This window comes from Sinohyriopsis cumingii, unplaced genomic scaffold (genome assembly GCF_028554795.1).
Source record: "Sinohyriopsis cumingii isolate HCF-2022 unplaced genomic scaffold, ASM2855479v2 utg001397l, whole genome shotgun sequence".
NCBI lineage: Eukaryota > Metazoa > Mollusca > Bivalvia > Unionida > Unionidae > Sinohyriopsis > Sinohyriopsis cumingii.
In genome coordinates this window covers 2,099,197-2,112,500 of record NW_028315993.1, presented here as the reverse complement: position 1 = coordinate 2,112,500, position 13,304 = coordinate 2,099,197, and the positions used below count along the sequence as shown (strand labels likewise).

General features: G+C 34.8%; 1 protein-coding gene across 1 annotated transcript in view; it reads left to right on the top strand.

The window, feature by feature from the left end:
- Positions 1-13,304, top strand: part of LOC149772541 (uncharacterized) — a 108,537-nt gene that overhangs the window by 16,107 nt on the left and 79,126 nt on the right. Inside the window, exon 2 of the mRNA XM_089947672.1 lies at positions 2,023-2,289. Coding sequence (XP_089803798.1) covers positions 2,023-2,289 — 267 coding nt within the window. The remainder of the gene's footprint in view (positions 1-2,022; positions 2,290-13,304) is intronic.

The window sequence follows — 13,304 nt, the reverse complement described above, 5'->3', positions numbered from 1 at the left end:
ATATATATATATAATATATATATATATATATATATATATATATATATATATATATATATATATATATATATATATATATAGATATATATATATATATATATATTACAGCATTACATGTTTCCTTTCTGTCACGATATCAGCAGATTTCATCAACAAAGCATTTGCTTTTATGTAGGTCAAATTAAGATACAACTCAAGTTTATTCGATGTCACAGTGACTTGTGCATGACAGATCTCTCCCATGCCACTGTAAGATACAACAGAGACTAATGAGATGTCACAATGACTTGTGCAACATACATCTCTACCATATCACTGCAAGATACAACCAGTCATATGTTGGTGTGATGTCACAGTGACTTGTGCATCACACATCTCTACCATGCCACTTTAAGATACAACCCAGACTAATGAGATGTCACAATGACTTGTGCAACATTCATCTCTACCATATCACTGCAAGATACAACCAGCCATATGTTGGTGTGATGTCACAGTGACATGTGCATCATACATCCCTACCATATCACTGTAAGGTACAACCCATATGTTGGTGTGATGTCACAGTGACTTGTGCATGACATCTCTACCATGCCACTTTAAGATACAACCCAGACTAATGAGATGTCACAATGACTTATGCAACATACATCTCTACCATATCACTGCAAGATACAACCAGTCATATATTGGTGTGATGTCACAGTGATTTGTGCATGACAAATCTCTACCATATCACTGTACGATATAACCCATCATGGGTGGATGTGATGTTACAGATCAAACAAAACATTAAATGATTTATACCTTCAAGTTGTGCTCTAACTGCTGCAGATATACTAGTTATGTAGAATGTTGTTATGGACTTAAACCATTATCACAGCATGATACAACCCATCATGTGTTGAATGTTGTCATGCATTTCAACCATTATCACAGTATGATATAACCCATCATGTGTTGAATGCTGTATGCATTTCAACATTTTCACATTATGGTATCACACACCATGTTTAGAATGCTGTCATGCATTTCAACCATTATTACAGTATTATATAGCCCATCATGTGCTGAATGCTGTATGCATTTCAACATTTTCACGGTATTGTATCACACACCATGTTTAGAATGTTGTCATGCATTTCAACCATTATTACAGTATGATATAGCCCATCATGTGCAAAATGCTGTCATGCATTTCAACCAGTATCACAGTATGATATCACCCATCATGTGTAGAAAGCTGTTATGCATTTAAACCATTATCACAATATGATATCACACATCATGTGTAGAATGCTGTCATGCATTTCAACCATTATCACAGTATGATATCACACATTTTATGTAGAATGCAATGCGCTCGTGCATTTCAACCATTATCACAATATGATACAACCCATCATGTATACAATGCTGTCATGCTTTTTAACCATTATTGTGAATTTTCTTGTACATGAGAATGCTGCCTGAGTCCTTTAGTTTTATTGTACAGCAGAATGGGACATAGGTCTATGAAGATTCTTGAACAGGAGAATGGTGAATGGGCCTATGAACTTTCTTGTATGGGAGAATGGTGCATGGGCCTATGAACTTTCTTGAACTGGAAAATGTTGCATGTCCTTTGAATTTTCCTGTACAGGAGAATGCTGCATGGGCCTTTTAATTCTCTTGTACAGCAGAATGGTACATGGGTCCGTGAACTTTCTTGTACAGGAGAATGGTGAATGGGCCTATGAACTTTTATGCGAGAGAATGGGGCATGGGCCTATGCTGTAATGGTAGACAAGATAGTATGCGAAAGTAAATATTACGTTAAAATTAGTGTCGTTTCTGCATACTCAGAATAATATCATACATTTTTTTATATGGTTTGAACCTTTGACTTTTTTTCGTAATTGGTCGCCATCAAATAAGCCTGCATGTGTGTGATGATTTCTAATTAAAATATCGCAGTTTTGACTTTACTTTGTTGAATGCTGATTTTAAAATTCATCTTCCATATTTTGTTTCTATTTTCAGACACTACAATTCCTGTGGAGATTCTTCGTATGGATAATGAATCACTAAAGTTGTACAAAAAGGCTCTTCAGGATGGAAAGGAGAAGGTATATAACATTAGAGTCATGGTGGTTGGTCCGTTTGGAGTTGGAAAGACAACATTAACAAAGCGCCTCCTTGGGCAGCAGGTCGATATATCTGAGAGGAAAAGCACAGAAGGAATCAATGTGTATAAACATTGTTGCAAAATTGATCTGGACACAGGGGAATGGACAGTACAGTGTGCAGGTAGGCTGTCATTATGCCTAAGCTTCATTACAACTACTGCGCAATACAGTATTAGTTAACATAACATATACAACAGGATTTAGAAAAACAAACAAAATAAAATTACAAAAAAAGAAAGGTGTTAGGTTTGCTTGGACTTCAGGGTCAGATCTTGAAAATGATTGAGATCCATGTGACATTTGTGATGGATGTTACACAAGGGTCAGGTCTTGAAAATGCTTGAGATCCATGTGACATTTATGATGGATGTTACACAAGAGTAAGATCTTGAAAATGCTTCAGATCCATATGCCATATATTGGTGATGGGATGTTACACAAGGGTCAGATCTTGAAAATGCTAGAGATCCATGTGACATTTCTGATGGATGTTACACGAGGGTCGAATCTTGAAAATTCTTGAGATCCATATGATATATTTGTAATGGATGATACGTAATGGTCAGATCTTGAAAATGATTTAGATCCAGGTGATTATTTGTAATGGATGGTACATAATGGTAAGATCTTGAAAATGCCTGAGATCCATATGACATATTTGTAATGGATGGTACATAATGGTCAAATCTTGAAAATGCTTGAGATCGAGGTGACATATTTGCAATAGATGGTACATAATGGTCATATCTTGAAAATACTAGAGATCCAGGTGACATATTTGTAATAGATGGTACATAATGGACAAGTCTTGAAAATGCTTGAGAGCCATTGACTTATTGGTGTTGTGAAGATGGTTTTATCTTGAAAATGCATGAGATTCCTATGAGATATAATGTGTTGGGATGTTATGCCAGGGTTATATCTTCAAAATGCATGAGATTCATATGAGATATAATGTGTTGGGATGCTATGCCAGGGTTATATTTTAAATGCATGAGATTCATATGAGATATGAAGTGTTAGGATGTTATGCCAGGGTTATATCTTGAGAATGCATGAGATTCATATGAGATATAATGTGTTGGGATGCTATGCCAGGGTTATATTTTAAATGCATGAGATTCCTATGAGATATGAAGTGTTGGGATGTTATGCCAGGGTTATATCTTGATAATGCATGAGATTCATATGAGATATAATGTGTTGCGATGTTACGTCAGGGTTATATCTTGAAATTTAATGAAATTAATATGAGATATAGTGTGTTGGCATGTTACGCCAAGATCAAATCTTGAAAATGTTGGAGATTCATACGATATAAATTGGTGTGTGGCAGACATGCCTACTGTCCCGTAATTTGTGTATTGGTCCCTCAAAATGGACATATTTGCCTTAGCCTCCTGCAAATATGCATTTAGTGTTGACAATCAGCAAAATTGTTGATGAGAAATCCTCATGTCACCGAACGGTAAACAGGAAATTTTCAACATGGAAACAGCAAGTGCAACCACTGCGTGTCTTGAGTGATTCAGATCTGCCAGTCAACATTCACATATTCTTCTTTTAGATTTTGTTTTCAATTGTTTTTGATTCTGAAAAAAATCGTGACTTCTAAAAATCAATAATATATCAATGAAAGTTATCAAAACCTGCATCAAAAAGATGCTCACCAATATTTTCATAAAGAATTCGCAGAGTATGAATTCATAAAACAGGAAATATTGCAGATACAAATGCGTTCTCTAGCATCTGCATTGTGAATTTTCAATTAAATTAGGAGGAATGTTTGATATACGCTGATATGTTTCAGAAAAAAGACATTTTGACCTTGAAAAGAAATTAAATACTTAACGAACATTTTTAGACTGTTGATTCTAGTATGAATGCCCACGTCTGATGTAATTAGAGCTGAAAATATGGTAGTAGATAATATCACTGAGCTCAGTCTGCTGATGAGTGCACTTGATAATTTTCAAAGGCTTTTAAAATTGTGTTTAGTTACTCAGACATTGCGAAGCATTTTCAGTGTGGTAGATCAAAAAGAACTGATAAGTTAAAGAATTAGTGGCCAGTACTACTAATATAAATTAGCTGAAGGAATGCAGAATTGCATATTCACCTGTTTATACAAACAGAAGCAATGATCGAGTAAACTAAAGATCTTTCCTCTTGTTATCAGAACTGTTGATCTGTTATCATCATCAGTAACATTGGCTATCCTCTCAATCCCTGTTTATGAAAGCTTTGCAACAGATGAAGAAATATTCGATCCAATACAGAATGAACTGAAGGTTCATGATATTCCTTGTAAGCATTGCTTAGCTCTAGGGTCAGACACTGTCCCAGTGATGGCTGGGAAGGACAGATGAGTGTATGGATTTATGATTTAAGAGCGACCCAATTTGTCTCTTTCAGACTGTATGTGTCACCTGATATGTTTACTGCTGAAAAAGGTGCTGCATGTCTTTTGCTAGATGTTGAACGGTTTTTGATTAATGCATAGTATTATTTAGACGTATGCAGTAAACAGCATGTAGTGCTCAAAGATATGTTGATTCTACAAGATACAAAAACAAATAAAATTCTAAAAACGCATCACAACTAGATGGCTTAGCATTAAAAGGTGCATACAAAGACTTCTGGACAAATGGGACCCTCATTTGCATGAATTTTTCAAAGAGCAAGAGAAGTCGGCATCATCCAAATCTGGAAAAAATGAGTAAGTAAGCTGAGGAGCCTTCTTTTCTCCAATAAATCGCCTTTTGTTTCTTTTGTTGGTAGATGCTCTAAAGCCGTTTGATATAGAGCTACAGTGTGCTACCATTAATACATGCGCTAAAAAGACGTCTTGTCAAGCTTCTTAAAACCATCCTTTTGCAGTTTAGAGCCTTTGATAATGTGACTACAGAGCTACAGTGTGCTACCATTAATAAAGTCGCTAAAAAGACGTCTTGACAAGCTTCTTAAAACCATCCTTTTTGCAGTTTACGAAGCTTTCAGCTTTGCTTTAACAGTCTACAGCAGAAGTACAGTTTGATTTTCAACACCATCAGAAAGAGGATAAAGATCTTTTGATTGGACATTTTTCAACAGTATATTGCTAGAAAAGATGAGTTCCACCTGAGAGAAAAGAGGCTACAAGATGTTTATGATGGGGCAAGACAGTTTTTTGAAACAGCAGCAAAATACAGAGACAAGTTCCAACATAAAGATGATTTATTAAAGCATGCTGAAATGTTGGATCCAGCATTGCAACTCGAAGATAAAATGGCATCTTTGGATAATTTCTTGAAATTATTTTCAGTATTATTGCCTGAGAAAATGACGGTAGCAGATATGAAATTGGAACTGGCACATCAGTTGACAGATAATCAGTCATGTCTGAGAAACAGAATCAATGAAACCTGGCTTGCTGTCAGCTAGTTCAAGGAAGATGGATCAGCTGTCTTCAAAATATTGCCAAAAATAATGCTTCGAACAATGAAACCTCATTCATCTGTACATTGAGCAAGTTTTCTCCCTAGTGAGATAAATCAAACAGATTTCGTGAGTAAATTGAGTTTAGGGACTGTATAGGCACTTTTAATGTAAAAAGGTAGGCCAGGGACAGCTACAGATGGGATATACAATAAAAATGAACTGCAGGACCTGAAAAGTGCATAATACAGGTCCCTAATCTTGAATTGAATAAACCTGGACTTGAATTTTGTATATTTGTATATACTATAAATAGGTGGGTACTGGGTTTTATATAAAAACATTTACTGTAAACATAAATTATTGGTATTTAGTGATGTTTTTAAAGAATGTGTTGTGTTTATTCATACTAACATTTGTGTCCCTCATTTTGTTGGGTAGTATCCCTCAAAAGCATTTTCCGGGGTAGGCATGTCTGATGTGGATGTTATGCCAGGGTCAGATCTTGAACATGCTTCATAGGATGTATATTGGATCTGGAATTTTACATCAGTTTAAATCTTGATAATGGTTAAGGTGCATATAACATATATTGGTGTTAGGCTGTTAGGTAAGGACACCTCTTGAAATGCTTGAGGTGCATGCAACATATTGGTGTTAGTATGTTACATAAGGAACACATCTTGAAATGCTTGAGGTGCATATAACATATATTAGTGTTAGTATGTTACATAAGAGAAAATCTTGAAATGCATGAGGTGCATATACTAATTGGTGTTAGAATGTTACATAAGGGACACATCTTGGAATGCTTGTGGTGCATATAACATATATTGGTGCTAGACTGTTACATAAGGGACACATCTTGAAATGCTTGTGGTGCATATAACATATATTGGTGTTACAATGTTACATAAGGGATACATCTTGAAATGCTTGTGGTGCATATAACATATATTGGTGTTACAATGTTACATAAGGGACACATCTTGAAATGCTTGTGGTGCATATGACATATATTGGTGCTAGACTGTTACATAAGGGACACATCTTGAAATGCTTGTGGTGCATATAACATATATTGGTGTTACAATGTTACATAAGGGACACATCTTGGAACGCTTGTGGTGCATATAACATATATTGGTGTTACAATGTTACATAAGGGGGACACATCTTGGAATGCTTGTGGTGCATATAACATATACTGGTGTTAGAATGTTACATAAGGGACACATCTTGAAATGATTGAGATGCAGTTAACATATATTTGTGTTAGTATGTTACATAAGAGAAAATCTTGAAATGCATGAGGTGCATATACTAATTGGTGTTAGAATGTTACATAAGGGACATCTTGAAATGCTTGTGGTGCATATAACATATATTGGTGTTAGAATGTTACATAAGGGACACATCTTGGAATGCTTGTGGTGCATATAACATATATTGGTGTTACAATGTTACATAAGGGACATCTTGGAATGCTTGTGGTGCATATGACATATATTGGTGCTAGACTGTTACATAAGGGACACATCTTGAAATGCTTGTGGTGCATATAACATATATTGGTGTTACAATGTTACATAAGGGACACATCTTGGAACGCTTGTGGTGCATATAACATATATTGGTGTTACAATGTTACATAAGGGGGACACATCTTGGAATGCTTGTGGTGCATATAACATATATTGGTGTTAGAATGTTACATAAGGGACACATCTTGGAATGCTTGTGGTGCATATAACATATATTGGTGTTACAATGTTACATAAGGGAGATCTTGGAATGCTTGTGGTGCATATGACATATATTGGTGTTAGAATGTTACATAAGGGACACATCTTGAAATGATTGAGATGCAGTTAACATATATTTGTGTTAGTATGTTACATAAGAGAAAATCTTGAAATGCATGAGGTGCATATACTAATTGGTGTTAGAATGTTACATAAGGGACACATCTTGGAATGCTTGTGGTGCATATAACATATATTGGTGTTACAATGTTACATAAGGGACATCTTGAAATGCTTGTGGTGCATATAACATATATTGGTGCTAGACTGTTACATAAGGAACACATCTTGAAATGCTTGAGGTGCATATAACATATATTAGTGTTAGTATGTTACATAAGAGAAAATCTTGAAATGCATGAGGTGCATATACTAATTGGTGTTAGAATGTTACATAAGGGACACATCTTGGAATGTTTGTGGTGCATATAACATATATTGGTGCTAGACTGTTACATAAGGGACACATCTTGAAATGCTTGTGGTGCATATAACATATATTGGTGTTACAATGTTACATAAGGGACACATCTTGAAATGCTTGTGGTGCATATAACATATATTGGTGTTACAATGTTACATAAGGGACATCTTGGAATGCTTGTGGTGCATATGACATATATTGGTGCTAGACTGTTACATAAGGGACACATCTTGAAATGCTTGTGGTGCATATAACATATATTGGTGTTACAATGTTACATAAGGGACATCTTGAAATGCTTGTGGTGCATATAACATATATTGGTGCTAGACTGTTACATAAGGGACACATCTTGGAATGCTTGTGGTGCATATAACATATATTGGTGTTACAATGTTACATAAGGGACACATCTTGGAATGCTTGTGGTGCATATAACATATATTGGTGTTACAATGTTACATAAGGGACACATCTTGGAACGCTTGTGGTGCATATAACATATATTGGTGTTAGAATGTTACATAAGGGACACATCTTGAAATGTTTGTGGTGCATATAATATATATTGGTGTTACAATGTTACATAAGGGACATCTTGAAATGCTTGTGGTGCATATAACATATATTGGTGTTAGAATGTTACATAAGGGACACATCTTGGAATGCTTGTGGTGCATATAACATATATTGGTGTTACAATGTTATATAAGGGACATCTTGGAATGCTTGTGGTGCATATGACATATATTGGTGTTAGAATGTTACATAAGGGACACATCTTGAAATGCTTGTGGTGCATATAACATATATTGGTGTTACAATGTTACATAAGGGACACATCTTGAAATGCTTGTGGTGCATATGACATATATTGGTGCTAGACTGTTACATAAGGGACACATCTTGAAATGCTTGTGGTGCATATAACATATATTGGTGTTACAATGTTACATAAGGGACACATCTTGGAACGCTTGTGGTGCATATAACATATATTGGTGTTACAATGTTACATAAGGGGGACACATCTTGGAATGCTTGTGGTGCATATAACATATAATGGTGTTAGAATGTTACATAAGGGACACATCTTGGAATGCTTGTGGTGCATATAACATATATTGGTGTTACAATGTTACATAAGGGACATCTTGGAATGCTTGTGGTGCATATGACATATATTGGTGTTAGAATGTTACATAAGGGACACATCTTGAAATGATTGAGATGCAGTTAACATATATTTGTGTTAGTATGTTACATAAGAGAAAATCTTGAAATGCATGAGGTGCATATACTAATTGGTGTTAGAATGTTACATAAGGGACACATCTTGGAATGCTTGTGGTGCATATAACATATATTGGTGTTACAATGTTACATAAGGGACATCTTGAAATGCTTGTGGTGCATATAACATATATTGGTGTTAGAATGTTACATAAGGGACACATCTTGGAATGCTTGTGGTGCATATAACATATATTGGTGTTACAATGTTATATAAGGGACACATCTTGGAATGCTTGTGGTGCATATGACATATATTGGTGTTAGAATGTTACATAAGGGACACATCTTGAAATGCTTGTGGTGCATATAACATATATTGGTGTTACAATGTTACATAAGGGACACATCTTGAAATGCTTGTGGTGCATATAACATATATTGGTGTTACAATGTTACATAAGGGACACATCTTGGAACGCTTGTGGTGCATATAACATATATTGGTGTTAGAATGTTACATAAGGGACACATCTTGGAATGCTTGTGGTGCATATAATATATATTGGTGTTACAATGTTACATAAGGGACACATCTTGGAATGCTTGTGGTGCATATAACATATATTGGTGTTACAATGTTACATAAGGGACACATCTTGGAATGCTTGTGGTGCATATAACATATATTGGTGTTACAATGTTACATAAGGGACACATCTTGAAATGCTTGTGGTACATATAACATATATTGGTGTTAGAATGTTACATAAGGGACACATCTTGGAATGCTTGTGGTGCATATAACATATATTGGTGTTACAATGTTACATAAGGGACACATCTTGGAATGCTTGTGGTGCATATAACATATATTGGTGTTACAATGTTACATAAGGGACACATCTTGGAATGCTTGTGGTGCATATAACATATATTGGTGTTACAATGTTGCATAAGGGGGACACATCTTGGAATGCTTGTGGTGCATATAACATATATTGGTGTTAGGATTTTGCAGAAGGGAAAAGTCTTGAAATGCTTGAGGTGTATATAATATATCACTCGCCCTTACCGATAACTGCCATCTATCCTCTGATAGAATGAAGTGTCTCTCTGTGAAGTTGTGGACTGTTATACATACCTGTTATAACATTATTTTCTCTGTGTAAAGTCAGAATGGTTTACAGACATTTATATCTTAGAATGTACCGTGTACCTGTATAAAGTCATGGAATGGAGTACATATATGTAAGAACATAGAAGATACTTTACCTGTGCAAAGTCATATAATGATTGTTTTCATTGTTGAGTTTCTATTTTATTCACATTAATTAGATCAATATAAGACACACCTATGATTTAACCAAGAAAGATGGTTTTAATGAAGAAAGTTGATCACTATAAACACATGGTTAGCATCTTGAAACTGAACACTCATCCATTCACGTACAGCCACATGGAAATTAGCCTGGATAGTAACTAAACGAAATGACGAACTAACAAGAGGTAATTAAATGTGTTAAATACATTTTCATTTGATCTAAGCCATTATTCTTCTGTAATTAACATTTACTACAGACCATGCAATTCTCTCTTTCTCTCTCTTCATTTGGATGAATGTTTTAACACTTTGAGCATTGACAAGGCTCGTAAATAACATTATCTCACTCTCTCTATCTTTCTTTCTTCATTTGGTTGATTGGAGTCATTGTGTCACTTTGTGCATTGACAAGGCCTATAAACAAACATAACTCTTTCTCTCTCTCTCTCTTCATTTGGTCAGTTTGAACTAACCTTTACCATCTTTCATAGATCCATAGGTATTGTTGTATGATACAAGTGAAAGTCATCTACCCTCATCTTGACATGGAATTGTGCCTGTATTGTTATGATGAACCATATTCTTGTAGGTTACATGGTGCAAGTCCAGTATAAAGGTCTTCATTCAGTCTAATTTAGTTTTCTCATTTACTCGACATGCATGCATATTTTGTCCCTTATGCGTGGGGGCAATGGAGAGCAGAAAGGATTGCGTTGAAATAGTGTACCACATTGAATTCATTTGGACAACAAGGATTACTAATACCTTTTATCGTTATTTAAGTAAGTCATTAATGATTAATGAGTGGAAATTCATCATTGACATATAATTTTAGAATCCACGGCACAGAGTTGAAAGACGTTTATATGCGCATATTATTGTATCTTGGGCAGATCACATATTAATATATCAGTAGTATTGTTATATGAACGTGCTTTATGCTAACACTTTGAAAGCCATTTTATTTTTCAATACAAAATGTTGGAGACCATATTGTTGGTCTGCATTATAATATAGCTATAATTTGTAATGATCACATTATCTATTAATGAATGGGATTTTTATTGTGAAAAGTAAGTGATTGCTTTTGAGATTGCATCTAGACTTGCAGAATGCTATTTTAATGCAGAATGCAACTTTCAACACGCACAGTTTGGTGAGAATCGTATTATGAAAATGCATAACTTGGGAGGCTAAAAGAAGGGAACCTGTCTGAAAATAATTTGGAATCATGATTAAAACCTTGGATTCTTCAGGGAAAAAGTGCATTGTTACATGTGTATATTGTAACACACCATGTTTTATATATCCAAAAGACCAGAGTTCAAGACTTACAAGTTTTATAAATTATAAATGTGATATAGAACATGCTTTTCAATCTCACATAGTGACTTTACATCAACACAGTGTCACAACACTATCACTTTCTAATATTATTGAGCAGTCTTATTTGTCTAAATGCAAAAAAGACAACGTTATAATACACCATATTATGGTGAAATCTACTCTGTTGTTAAATTTGTGTATAGTAACAGCTAAATTTATTAGATTGACTGCAATACATTCTGACATAGTAGCATGATTTCAATGAAATTTTTTTTTGGTACTCGTATACTTAAGCACTGTAGTGGGAGATTGCAGCGGCTTTATAAAGAATTACAATATAATAATTATAAAATATTTAAATTCAATAGCAATCATGTAATAAATCTACTTAAAATTTCTCGTAACAATTTGCTTCAGGTTTGGGATTTTTAAAGTGCCAAAGTTAATTTTGGTTATGTAAACAAAATATAATTGATGGTTTTAGAGTAGAAGGCTGAAATTCTTTCCTGCTTCGATGTTCATACTTTGCCTCTCTGAGAGCTATCTGCCAGTGCCCTGTCTGCACTCATGTTTATAGACTCCTATTCTCGTCACATGACCTTAGTTAGCCAATCAATGTTTGTCCTTATCAGGGCTAGCCATGGCGGTAACCATGTCAACTGTTCAAACTGTATGAAAAATCCCTCTGAACAAAAAATTTAGACAGAATTAAGTTGTCCTCTCAATGTCCGTGGTGTTCATTTTTACTTTTAATTTTATTTGTATATTCATACCTATGATTACATAGAACTGAATGAATCGGACAAGTGAATTTCGATGGGAATCGAGTGAGAGTACAATGTACTGCTGATGCAGTGAGTTATAATACGGTTAGATATAGTCTCCATCAGATGCATACTATTTTGCTCATTAAAGCAAAATAACAGGTTCTACATAACCAAGAACTTATAATAATGAACAGTAACATTAGTTCTAACTTATTTTAACAAACGTCTGACAAGATAAATGTGATTCTTTGGCTGGGCACATTGATTCTATCACTATCCTGCATCTCTGCTGTTTTGGTAACAAAACTCCACCGGATGATTGAAGTCATTAATGTATGGACTACAATCATGCTTCCTGCTTTGACATTCCAAAATCATGAAAGATAAGATAATTCATCTCCAAACTATTCATGTGAAATTTCAGCACGACACACGCGTGGTCCAACATGGAAATTAATATGGCACAATAACTGCTAACAAACAAACTTCTTTCCACTGAATGTTGATATCCCAGGGCTTGTAGAACTGTTGATATTTTAAGATGAATTCCTTAACTTATTCATTAATACTCATGACAACAGAGTAAGGTTTTATACTTGCAATTATTATAAAACACCGAGTACATGTTTATAAGAGATGCAGATGGCGATCTAAACAAGGGTGGTGGGTGTCATACGCTCAGGAATGGAAGAAGTAATTCACAAGTGGTAGAGGTCTTCAGAGACAGATAAAAATGACATGACCAAATATGCTAAAGTCTTGTAGGTCAAACACCATCTCACATCTCAATGTTTGACATCAAATAATTTTTACACATTAACTGGACAATATTTGTGCATG